The 13,263-nt window shown below is 38.2% G+C and overlaps 1 protein-coding gene across 1 annotated transcript in view; it reads right to left on the bottom strand.

Annotated features, from left to right (window-relative positions):
- NDFIP1 (Nedd4 family interacting protein 1) overlaps window positions 1-13,263 on the bottom strand; it is a 51,476-nt gene that overhangs the window by 17,130 nt on the left and 21,083 nt on the right. The window contains exons 2-3 of the mRNA XM_039236185.1: window positions 5,478-5,565; window positions 606-736 (exon numbers count right to left, since the gene is read on the bottom strand). Of these exons, the coding sequence (XP_039092116.1) occupies window positions 606-736; window positions 5,478-5,565 (219 nt within the window). The remainder of the gene's footprint in view (window positions 1-605; window positions 737-5,477; window positions 5,566-13,263) is intronic.

Genomic DNA, 13,263 nt, shown 5'->3' with positions numbered 1-13,263 from the left:
GCACTCCTAGGTATTTTCCCAAAGGATACAAAAATACAAATTCAAATGAGCACATGCACCCCCATGTTTATAGCAGCATTATCAACAATAGCCAAACTATGGAGAGAGCCCAAATGTCCACTGACTGATGAATGACTCAAGATGTGGTAGGTGTGTGTCTAGCCACATAGATGGAGCTAGAATGTATTATGTAAGCAAAGTAAGTCAATGAGAGAAAGACAAATACTCATATGTGGAAGTTAAGAAACAAAACAGATGAACATATAGGAGGGGGACAAAGAGGGAAACAAACCACAAGAGACTCTTAATGATAGAGACCAAACTATGGGTTGACAGAGGAGGTGGGTGGGAGATGGGCTAGATAGGTGATGGGTACTAAGGACGGCACCTGCTGTGAAGAGCACAGGGTGCTATATGTTAGTGGCAAATCAGTGACTTGTACACGTGAAACCAATATTGCATTGCATGTTAACTAAAATTTAAATAAAAAACTAACTCTACTTTTATGAATTAGTACAATCATAAGTAATATATCAAAAGTGGGTAATGAAGAGAACCTAATTCCCATCAAGCAGCCAGCAAGTAACATGGTAAATTAGACTTACTCTTCCAGGAACCAAGGGGATAGTAGCTTCAGCCTTGGTTCTCTCAGCTTCATCATAACTGGGCAGTGTTGTTGCCACATTGTAAGATGGAGGCTTTGGAAATCCGGATTCATCTTTGTAGTCAAAATACGCTGCAGAATAAAAAGGAAGTCACAATTACCTGACCATTAGCTAAACTCAGAAAAAGATGATTTCCACTCACTCTGGGAAACAAAAACCTGCCGTGTCTCTAAGAGTACATATAGAATAACTGAATCGAACTGTTTATATAAGAATATAAGAGATTGAGGATGATTTTTAAATTTATCCACCTTTTAATTATTTAGACAGATTCATTTACTTCACTGTACCTTCCCTACCAAATGCCTCCAAACACTCTTTTCAACTGTTACATGGTACGTTCACAAAAGGCACTCAATACTAGCAGTGGCATAAAGACAACATTTAAGACAAAAATATATCACCTGCGTGTCTGTAAGCTGTACCATAATTTCCTCCATTTATAAAGAGGAAAGCCAACTTAATAAAAAAGTTGAAATTCATTTCTTACAGGTTTATTCTGGCACTTTGATTCTTACCCATTAGTTTGAACATGTACTGTTTTCTATGCTGTGCCTAAGGTAAACAATTCAGTTACAGAGCCCTCATTTATCTAAATTAAATCTTTTATCTCCTCTTTTTAATGTATCTTCATTCTCATTAACTCCTATTATAAGGAACTCAATATTTATTAGAAAAGATCTATTTAAAAAACTATTAAATTTCTACACCATTTTTTAAAAAACAAGCATTTTGAAAAAAAGTCGTATAGTTCATCAAGATTATCATTTTTCTTTTTTTCCTTCCTCTGGTTAATTGTAACTAACTTCCAATTTTACTGTAATATATTACTGAAATCATCACTCAATACAATTCACCTCATTAACAGAAAAAAGAAGTAAAATTTTATTGTATTCACATGGACATTTTAGAAAAAGCACTTTACACAATTCATCACCTACTGATAATAAAAACACTTAACAAATTAGGAATAAAAGAAAACATGCTTAATTTGATCATTAGCCTCTACAAAATACCTAGAGTCAATATCATAATTAACTGTAAATTTTTTAAAAGCTTTCTCCCCTAAGATTAGAGAATTAGACCAAAATGCTTACTCTCACTACTTCTAATCAAACATAACCTTTAAGACTCTACTAGTTGCTGTAATGTGGCAAGAAAAGGAAATACAAGACAGAGGTATTAGAAGAGAAGAAATAACTGTTCTTAATCATGGACGATGATTATAGACCTAGAAAATTCAAGAGCATCTACAGATAAGCTATTAGACTTAATATAGGAATTTAGCAAAGTTTCTGCAAATAAAGTCTCTGAATGGATAGAAACCATCAATTGTACTTCCATATACCAGCAACAAATAGAAAGTAAAATTATCTATGGACCATTTTTTACAACAACATGAGGAGTAAATCTAGTGATAGAGTGATAGATATGCAAGTTCTCAATGTCGAAACCTACGAAATACTACTAAGAGAAATTAAAGAAGAGCTTAATTAGATGGAGAGATGTATCATGTTTACAGACTGGAAGCAATATTATAAAAATGTTAATGCTCTTCACTGATCCCCAGATTCAGGGCAATTCCAACTACAATTCTAGGAGAATTACTGTTTGTTTTGTTACAGTTTATGGAAACTGACAAGCCTACTTAATTGTAAAATGTATATGGAAATGCAAAAGGCCAAGAAAAACCAAAGCAGTCTTAAAGAAGCAAGTAGTTAAGTCTGAAGGACCTATATTACCAGATATCAAGATTATAAAGCTGTACAATTAAAACAGTAGGGGATGGGCATAAGGATCATAAACAGACCAAAGAACAGAATACTGAGTCCAGGGGCGCCTGGGTGGCTCAGTCCATTAAGCATCTGACTTTGACTCAGGTCATGATCTCACAGTTCATGGGTTCAAGCCCTGTGTCGGGCTCTGTGCTGACAGCTTGGAACCTGGAGCCTGCTTCGGACTCTTTGTCTCCTTCTCTCTCTGCCTCCCCCCTGCTTATGCTATGTCTGTCTGTTTGTCTGTCTCTCTCTCTCTCTCTCTTTCTCTCTCTCGGAGTCCAGAAACAGATCCACACATATATGGTCACCTGATTTACAACAAAGGTGACACCGCAGGACCGGGGAGAAAAAGCGGTCTTTTTAATAAATGGTGCTATACCAACTGCCTATCCATACAGAAAAACAAATTAACCTTGACCACTATCTTACACTAAACAGAAAAAAACAGTATCAGATGGAATACAAATCTAAATGTGAAAAATGAAATATTAAAGCTTTTAGAATATAGGAAAATGTGTTACTGAAACTAAAGCTGCCACCTAATCCAAGTTGTTTTTTCCATGTTAAAACTGCTTTTTAAAATACATGCACACACATACGTTATAATACATACATCAATGTAATACAAACATATATAGTAGTATAATACATAAATATGTACATTCTAAAACACTGCATAATCTTCTATCAAATTTCTTTTTATTTCTCATCAAATCAAACTGTTATTACAAACAGAAATGTACAATTTAAATTAGCCCACTGCCATAGTAATTCTGAATACATGAATAAAACTGATATCTACTACCTTAAGTTGAAGAAAATTAAGAACATGTTTATTTTCCTTCAATACACATACTCCTATAATTTTAGGTTACCAAGAAAAGTTTAATGACAATCTTTCAAGTTTATCTAGTACAATTCACAACAACAAACAGCCAGTATCTGTTAGACTGTTCAATTTATATACCACAAATGAAAATAGGTAGAGTGTGCAAAACAATGATTTGTGCTCTTTTTTCCCCTACCAACATGCGTCATTTTGTTTCTAATCGCTTTCCTCATAAACGGACTAACAGGTACACACAGTCAGCATTTATCTAAAAAAAACCACAGCAATGTTAATTTTAACAACAAAGGGGGGAAAGGCCATTTAAACCATTTTTGAGGTTTCTTTTTCAAAAAAGTAATGGAAAATCCCAGTTCATAAACAAAAAATTAATGTTCTTGAGTAACTTATGATCCCTAAAAACAGATTTCCCTGAAACTTCACTTATCTGAAACTCACAAAGCTCAGTAGAGACTCAGGAAGTTAAAAGTTTGGTTGTTTATTTTATTTTATGTTTATGTATTATATATTATTTATGTATTTTATTTGTTTGTTTTAAAGGCCTCTATGTAATTAGACGAGAGACTAACTTTATACAGTTATGCATGACACTATTCTTCAGGCTCTATTCTAGAAGTAGTTTACCTCCACTTTATCCCCAATCTCAAGAAGCTTTGGTATTTGCTGTTGAGACCCACAGCAAGATTAACAAAAACAAAAGAGAAAGATTAAAGGGACTTTGTAAGGACAGCTATGGGAAATACTATCTGACAGCTAAGGGAGAATTTGATTCTTGAATCAAAGTTCTACAAATCTCAGTGAATAAAGGCATTACTATGGAATAGAATACCTTCCAGACAATGTTTCTGATCGCAATCCCTAAATCACAAGAAAAGATTTAAACAAAGAATATGAGATATAAGTGAATAAGGGAGGGAAGTGTTTGAGAAGATCTGTATCGAAAATGATTGTTAAGTTTTTATAATTACAGAAAGCACGAACTCAAATATTCAGAAATAAATTACCTCTTAATGATTTGGGGTAGCTAAATATAAAGGACTTTTATCATTAATAAAACAGGAACCAAACTTATTAGTGAGTTAAATTTTCAGTGGATGTATTTAATGGATAACCAGTACTTATAGTCTGGGTAGAAATGAGTAAATACGGTGTGGCTTTGGTGTTTGCATCTTAATTTGATTCCAGGAGACACCCTAGAATTCTTCAAAAACCTGAAGTCCGTATTGTTAGTTTCTAGATGCTTACAAATAAAAGAATCTTAATTAATACAATGACACAGGGTTCAAAATTTGAAGCCAGAGTAGAGGTAAGGAGCTTTATGACCCGTGTTCTTTTTAATCATAATGGCAGCCTCAGGGCCACAGAGACTACCAACAAAATTAATCCCACATCAACTGACAAGAGCCCCAAATACTGTATTGAAAAGGATTATGAGGCTGTTTGGATAACTGCTGTCTTCAACTTGCCTATCTACCCTGGCAGTAGGATGGGTTCAATGGTGGCACCATGAACCATTTCACGCCACCTTTCTCTTTTAAAGAAAATGAAGAGGTTCCATCGAAACTGATCAGTTTTCAGCAATTAAAGTACAACTGCTTATCAGGAAGCTTTAAACTACCAAAGTCAACTACTGGGATTTTCTTTCTTTTCCCCATCTCTTCTATATATATATATATATATATATATGAAAATTAAATAGATAATCTGGCATAAAATGTGAAGATGAAAGATTATTCAAGGAGGGCTTGAACTATGAGGGACATTATGAAAGAACTGAGAGACTTCTAGTCTCTTTTTTTTTAAATTAAGAATTTACTAGCACAAAAGAAATCAACCAAATGTACTATGTTCCAGGTCATAGGCACTAAAATCACAAAGAGCAAAACAATTAATGAGAAAACTACAAAAAGAATAAAAATCAGGTGATCACCTAGTTCCTGAATTTCCACTTCCTTTTTATGAAGGGTCTACTGGAATGAAATTGAGTTCCATAACCATACTGAAATGGAGTTTTCAGTGTTTTTCAGAACGGTAACATGAGTTTTTTCCACTTTTGGCTACAAACCACAAACAAGGTCAAAGACTTGTTAAGGAAAGCTGAAGCTAAGGCAAAGACAAACACATACTGGACAAGTCTCTGGCTAAGCGCATTTCGAGAGTTCAAGAGTCACCTTGCGGGTTACCTACCTGCACTCTCTGCAGAGATGCTGCTGTAAGGTGGAGGAGCATCACCTACAGCCTGTTCTGGCTCTCCAGGCTCTTCCTCATTCTGCAACTAAATAAAAATTCCACATTTTAATCCAAATATAAATTAGAGAAGAAACGGAAAACTGGAATAGGCTTTCTGGAATAGCTTTCTGGAAAGCTATCTGGCAATGTGTTTCAAAAACCTTAAAACATACAAATCCTTTACAAAGTACTCTACTCTCAGAGAGCCCAGGTGGCTCAGTTGGTTAAATGACTTTGGCTCAGGTCATGATCTCACAGCTTGTGACTTCAAGCCCTGCATCTGGCTCTGTGCTGTCAGCTCAGAGCCTGGAACCTTGCTTTGGATTCTGTCTCTGTCTCTCTCTCTCTGCCTGTCTTTCCCCCACTCATGCTCGCTCTCTCTCTCTCTCGTTCTCTCTCTGTCTCTCTGTCTCTGTCTCTCTCTCTCAGGGGCAAAAAAAGGTAGATATTAATGTTACTGTGGCAAAACACAGAAACAACCAAAATTCCAATCATGGGGGACTTATTAAATAAATCATAGCTTATCTCACAAAGGATTACTAATCACCCATAAAAATAAAATTTGATGGCTTGAATGGGTATAACATAATTTGGTTCTGAAAGACAGATACTGAAGACAAGAAAGTTAAAATGATAGACACCTACAGTTTACACTGTTTATCTCTAGTTGATACAATCATAAGGGAATTTTTTCCCTTTCTGTTGTTTATACATATATTTGAATTTTTTGTAATGAACATTTACCACTCATTCAATTTTTTAAGTTAGAAAAAAAATCTAATAGTCATCTGTTGAAACAAATATAAATTACAGCAAACCAAGGTTTACCATTATATTCAGCTTGCATGTAGAAATTAAATCTTAAAAAATTGAGACATTTATGAAAACATTAAATTCTACATATTTCTACATATAACCTCCATCAGTAAATCTCCCTCTTTCCTATCTCAGAGACCTCCTCGGTCAAATCTACAACCCCAGTTACTCCATATAACTCACAGTGAAGGTGTAAGTTATTTACAGCCAATCTGGACAGTCCACCCAAACTCATCTTCATAAAACAAAGACATCTGATTTGATTCTTACAGTGTGACAATACACTACAGATCATTTAAAAAGAGAACTGGCTGAGAAGGGGGGCCAATCTGGAAAGTAATTACTGTATTTACAGATACAACTGACCTGGTTCCTGCTATGTGCCAGCCCAGTGTAGAGAACCAACCGAGCCGCTCGTAAAATACACGGCCTTCTAAACCGACTGTTACAAAAAACCTCTATCTTTGAGACAGGAAAACAGAGAGCCTGACCTGTGGTAACATGCAGTAGAGCTCCCTAATTCCTTAAATTTTAACTCACCATCTCAGTCTCCAATCGTTATGTGATTCAAAATCAGAAGCTAACAAAATATTTGATTAATACTGCGATGTATTCAGGAGCGCCTGGGTGGCTCAGTCGGTTAAGCATCCAATTCTTTGTTTCAATTCAGGTCGTGATTTTGAGTTCCGTGGGTTCGAGCCCCACATCAGGCTCCATGCTGACAGTGCAGAGCCTGCTTGGGATTCTCTTTCTCCCTCTCTCTCTGCCCCTTCCCGCTTGCTCCCTCTCAAAATGAATAAATAAAAAATTTTCCTTTTAAAGAAAGCATATAGGACGATTTAGCTATAGTAAAGCCATGTGATTCTGGGACAACAAATCAGTAAATTAGTTAGAGTTCCTGGGAGCACCTGGGTGGCTCAGGCAGTTTAAGTGTCTGACTCTTGATTTCAGCTCAATGTTTACGGAATGAAGCCCTGCATTAGACTCCACAGTGATAGCACAGAAGCTGCTTGGGATTCTCTCTCCCTCTCTCTCTCTTTTTAAAAATGTATTTATTTATTTGAGAGACAGAGAGCAGGGAAGGGGCAGAGAGAGATGGAGACAGAGAATCTGAAGCAGACTCCACAATGTCAGTGCAGAGCCCGATGTGGGACTTGAACTCATGAACCTTGAGATCATGACCTGAGCTGAAGTCGAACACTTAACCAACCACCCAAGTGCCCCTGGAATTCTCTCTCCCTCTCTTTCTACTTCTCCCCTGCTCAAGCTCTCTCTCACACACAAATTTAAAAAAAAAAAAAAAAAAAAAAAACACACTGAGATAGTATTTTTTAAAAATATATAAATTGAGCTCCTGGGGGCCATGGCTCATTTGCAATACTTTTTTTTTTTTATGGTTTTTTTTTTTCCGAGAGNTAAAAAAAAAAAAAAAAAAAAAAAAGACACTGGGATAGTATTTTTTAAAAATATATAAATTGAGCTCCTGGGGGCCATGGCTCATTTGCAATACTTTTTTTTTTTTATGGTTTTTTTTTTTCCGAGAGAGAGAGAGAGAGCACACAAGTGGGAGAAGGGCAGAGAGGAGGGGGGACAGAGGATCCAAACCAGGCTCTGCGCTGACAGCATCCAGCCCGACACGGGGCTCAGAGTCATGAACTGCAAGATCATGACCTCAGTCAAACTCAGAGTCTCAACCCACTAAGCCACACAGGCGCTCCTACTTGCAATACTTCTAACATCATATGAACCTCGAGATAGGGTATTCTCAGGCTACTCCCGCATAACCACTTTTGTGCCCTGAGAATGTCACAAAAGAGTCAGCAGCAAAAACAGAGTCAAATATGGACTTCACAAGAATGTTGCCTTAATATACTGCAGCCAGTAATGTTCTTTATTTAAACTTAGCTTGGTATTTTTGACCCGTTTTATATTTCCTGAGCTGGGTCATATAATCATGTTACCTCTGCATAATTTAGGGTTTAGAAAAGAAACATGACAATTCTGAGAAATACAGAAGTCCAAAGAATAAAGAGATCTTACACGCCAGTATCTATGAGATAGGCTGCCTGTCTCCTAGCAACCCAGAGATGTGAAATTTGATCATTCCATACCAGGGTAAGAGATAACAGAGCAAAGAAACTCCAACTGTCTCAGAAACTCCCATTTTCTCTTTGGTGAGAAAAAACCCCAAACACTTCCAAGTAAAGTTTTTTGCTTCATTAAAATTCACTGCTTTAGGGGTGCGTGGGTGGCTCAGTTTGTTGGGCATCCGACTTCAAATCAGGTCATGATCTCACGGTCTATGAGTTTGAGCCCCACATTGGGCTCTGTGCTGACAACTCAGAGCCTGGAGCCTGTTTCAGATTCTGTGTTTCTTTGGTCTGTCTCTGCCACTCCCCGGCTTGCGCTCTCTCTGTGTCTGTCTTCTCTCTCTCAAAAATAAATAAACATTAAAATTTTTTAATTAAAAAAAAATTCACCACTTTAGAATCATGTACTAATACCATTTCCAAGTAAAATAAAAAATGACAAAAAACATCATGACGATGGAGGCTCCATACTCTGGGATGATCCCAGGACCTCACTGTTTAGGCTTCCCAACACTGGCTTATTTTTATTTTCTATTTGCTGGTCATAAGTGTAGGCTCCATCAAGAATTGTGTTTGAAATACTATCAGGTGGAAAAAAAGAGAGGCAACCACCTGCAACAAGTATTTAGTGACCACCACCTGTGTGAAGAATAACTTGCTAAGCAACATAATCCCTAAGTATATATGTTTTTACATTGGGGGGCATCTATGGCCATTAATTTGGCTCTGCCAGCCAAACAAATCAGGCACTCACTAACAAGGTGGGTGGGCTGGGATGCAGGCCAGAAGTACAGCAGATCTATAAGGCTATCAAGCTGGTTACTTGGTTCCAAACTGTATTTTCAATGTTCCTCTTTTCTATCCCTGGGAATCCTTCCTGCGTAGCCCTCTCTGCCACATCCTTGAGGCTCAGGGGTCTTCAGACTCCCTACTGAGACTCTCTGAGAGAATAAGGGTCACTGTCACTTTGGGCCCAGTGTTGGAAAGATACCCCGTCTCTTTTATGAACAAGGTCAGTGGGAACCTAAGCCCAACCTGTCACAGAATCCTGGTTGTAGGGGACAATGTGAAAGGCAGGCAGGGTTGGAAAGTGGTGGCACCTTCGGCTCTCTCCCTACTGTGCTATCCCATGTGGTGGGTAAGAGATCCTTTGATTCTTTATCTCGGACAGATAATAGATACCTGTTGGAGACTGATTCTTGTCTTAACAATTCTTCTGATCAATTTCACTTATCTCTAAATAAGACTTAAATGGCATTTTTCCCCCAAACAGAATTATACAATTACCTATCCATGCCATATAAAATACTGAGTTTAATACAAAACTACCTAAAACTACCCAGGTCTCCATCCCTGAGAGAGGAATAATCCAATCATCTGAAAATCTGGATGGCCTTTCTCATTACCACCCCCAACTGTACCCTGGCTCCCACTTTCCTTATTACCCATGTTCCACTCCATACTCTAAACAGACTCGGTTACGGCTCCCTAAAAGAACTCTAAAACTCTTCCGTGTTCCCACTTTGCATATTAAAATCTGCTGTGGTACCACCTGGCCTTGATCACTTTCTATTTTTTAATATGTACCTACAAATAGATGCTAATAATGTTTTTGTCCTCCAGGTATAGCCAGTGAAATACAGCACATCTACCATAAAGGCTGTGGTGACTCCTTACTACATTCCACTGTGTCCTATCTATACTGTTGCTATGAGAAAGAAATACATGGTATTTTACCTAAACAACAGTTTAAGGAATCTCCATACAGAAATCATATATAGCTCTAGTTCTAATAGAAGCAAACTTGAATTTAACAAAAAATTTTTAAAAAATTTGTATTAATGTCTATTTATGTTTGAGAGAGAGAGGCAGAGTGCAAGTGGGGGAGGGACAGAGAAAAGGAGACACAGAATGTGAACCAGGCTACAGGCTCCTAGCTGTCAGCACAGCTCAACACAGGGCTGGAACTCATGAGCTGTGAGATCATGACCTGAGCCACAGTCGGACATTTAATCAACTGAGCCACTTGGGAATCCCTCTCCACCTCTTATTTTAATGGGTAAACTTGTTCCTAACAGTCCACAGACTGGGGCACTCATTTATTCACTTGTTGAGCTTCCACATGTGCCAGCCACGAGGAGCAGAGTGGGAGACACGGCAGATGCAATGAGGACCTCCTGGAGCTCACACGCTGGTGAGGAAGACCCACCATAAAAGGGCTTCCCAGTGAATTGAGGGTTGCAGCGAAGCCCAGGGCACCATGGGTGTTAGATGATAGGGACCTATGGAGCCTGAGAGATGGGAAGGCTTCCCAGAAAAGAGAGAGTGTATATTCCTAATGAGTAGGGAAAAGAAGGTAGCATTTTAAAGACACTTACACTCTGAAGGTTTAAATTCTTATCTGAGTTCCTATCCCAACAAAAAGGCCTCATCACCCCTCTCCTCTGAGTGGTTCTAAAGATGGTCTTCCAATGAGAAATGAGCTGGGGTTGTTTATTTATTTGGGGGAGGGAGGACAGAGAGGGAGAGAAAGAGAGAGAGAGAGAGAGAGAGAGAGAGAGAGAGAATCCCAAGCAGTGGAGCCCAAGGTGGGGCTTGACTGCACGGAATGGTGAGATCATGACCTGAGATGAAATCAAGAGTCTGATACTTAACCGACTGAACCACCCAGGCACCCTGAAATGAATTGTTTTTAAGCAACATCACAGTCAGAGCAAGGATTAGGCCTAAGTAAGGGTCAACATTTATGAATGTACTGGATGAAAGTACCTAAAGGGGCGCCTGAGTGGCTTAGTCGGTTAAGCGTCCGACTTTCGCTTAGGTCATGACCTCGCGGTTCGTGGGTTCGAGCCCCGCATCGGGCTCTTTGCTGATAGCCAGCTCAGAGCCTGGAGCCTGTTTCAGTCTGTGACTCCCTCTCTCTCTCTGACCCTCCCCTGCTCAAGCTGTCTCTCTCTCTCTCTCCTAGAAATAAATAAAAACATGTAAAAAAATTAAAAAAAAAAAAAAAGAAAGTACCTAAAGGCACTTGAAAGTCATTGTTGGTGGCGGGCGGGTAGGTCAGTCAGTTAAGCATCCGACTTCAGATCAGGTCATGATTTCACACTTGTGAGTTGGAGCCCTGTGCTGTGCTGACAGCTCAGAGCCTGGAGCCTGCTTCGGATTCTGTGTCTCTCCCTCTCTCTGCCCCTTCCCCATTCTCTCTGCCCTTTCCCCACTCATGCTCTGTCTCTCTCTCCCTCTCTATCTTTCAAAAATAAACATTATAAAAATAAAAACTTAAAAAAAAAGCCATTCTTGGTTTGTAATTACTCAGGATGGGAGAACAAAAAACCCTACAAAAGACCCATAAAGTCTTATACATGACAAAAGGTACCAAAATATACCTCATAATTCACACAAATACAACAAGCGTGTGGAATATAACGCTGAACTAGTCAATAAATCCATAAAGTTACAAATATTTGCACCATTCATTTTTTTTTCTTGGTTGGGTCCTATTTAAACAGCAAGAAAAAAAAAAAAAGAAAAAGAAAAAAGGAAAAAAAAATAAACAGCAAGAAAATTCCTTTATGTTTTAAATCCCTTCTTTAGTTATTAACAGTAAGTCTCAGAAAACCCTGGAACAATGCCTAAACTCTAGCTTTAAATGTTACTACTTCCAATTTTAGAGTTAAATTCTAAATCTTTTACCTTAAAATGCAATTTTTAAACCTCTCATTACCAGCCCACTACTTCTGCATACTCTAAATCCTACCAAATGAGACAGTATAATTAACAGAAAATAAACAAGCACTTTTCTTGAGGTAAACAACTGAGTGTGCATTTTACTCGGTTATTCAGAAATAGCCAAAGTTTGTGGGGTGCCTGGGTGGCTTAGTCGGTTGAGTGCCCAACTTCGGCTCAGGTCATGATCTCGAGGTTCGTAGGTTCAGGCTCTGTGTCAGGCTGCCTGCTGTCAGCACAGAGCCAGCTTCATATCCTCTGTCCCCCACTCCTTCTGCCCCTCTCCCACTGGTTCTCTCTCTCTCTCTCTTTCTGTCTCAAATATAAATTAACTTTATAAAAAAAGAAATAGCCAAAGTTTGTGAGGACTGGAAATTCTATTGTACGTAGCCTCAGATTTTTATAGCCAAAGTTTGTGAGGACTGGAAATTCTATTGTACGTAGCCTCAGATTTTTAATTGTATACTGACTGTAAATTGTACTGTTCTAACATCAACGAATTCTTTACATTCAAGAACAATTCTCTATTATATTGCTAGTAATTAGAGGATGACATTTAAAATAAGATAAATACTTCTAATAAAGAGAAACTTAAAGTCTAACTTAAAAACTGGCACAGAGGGGCAGCTGGGTGGCTTACTTAGTAGAACATGCAACTCTTGATCTTGGGGTTGTGAGTTTGAGCACCATGTTGGGTGCAGATATTACTTTAAAATAATAAACAAATAGGCAAAGACTTTAAAATTTCTTTTTAAGTTTATATACTGATTTCGAGAGAGGGAGCATGCAAGTGAGGGAGAGGCAGAGAGAGAGAGAGAGAGAGAGAGGAGAGAGAGAATCCCAAGCAGGCTTTGTACTACCAGCACAGAGTCCAACTAAGGACTTGAACTCTAAAACCGTGAGATCATGATCTCAGCCAAATAGGACACTTAACCAACTGAGCCACCCAGGCACCCCAGGCAAAGACTTTCAGTACACATATCTCCAAAGAAGACACACAAATGAGCGGCGTACACAAGAATCTGAATATCATTAGTCAACAGAGAAATGTGAAATCATACCAAGAGATATTACTTCTAACCCACTAGTATGGCCATAAAAAAATAAAAAAG

This window comes from Hyaena hyaena, unplaced genomic scaffold (assembly GCF_003009895.1).
Source record: "Hyaena hyaena isolate Hyena2069 unplaced genomic scaffold, ASM300989v1 scaffold_107, whole genome shotgun sequence".
Lineage (NCBI taxonomy): Eukaryota > Metazoa > Chordata > Mammalia > Carnivora > Hyaenidae > Hyaena > Hyaena hyaena.
This window is presented reverse-complemented; position numbering and strand designations above follow the sequence as displayed.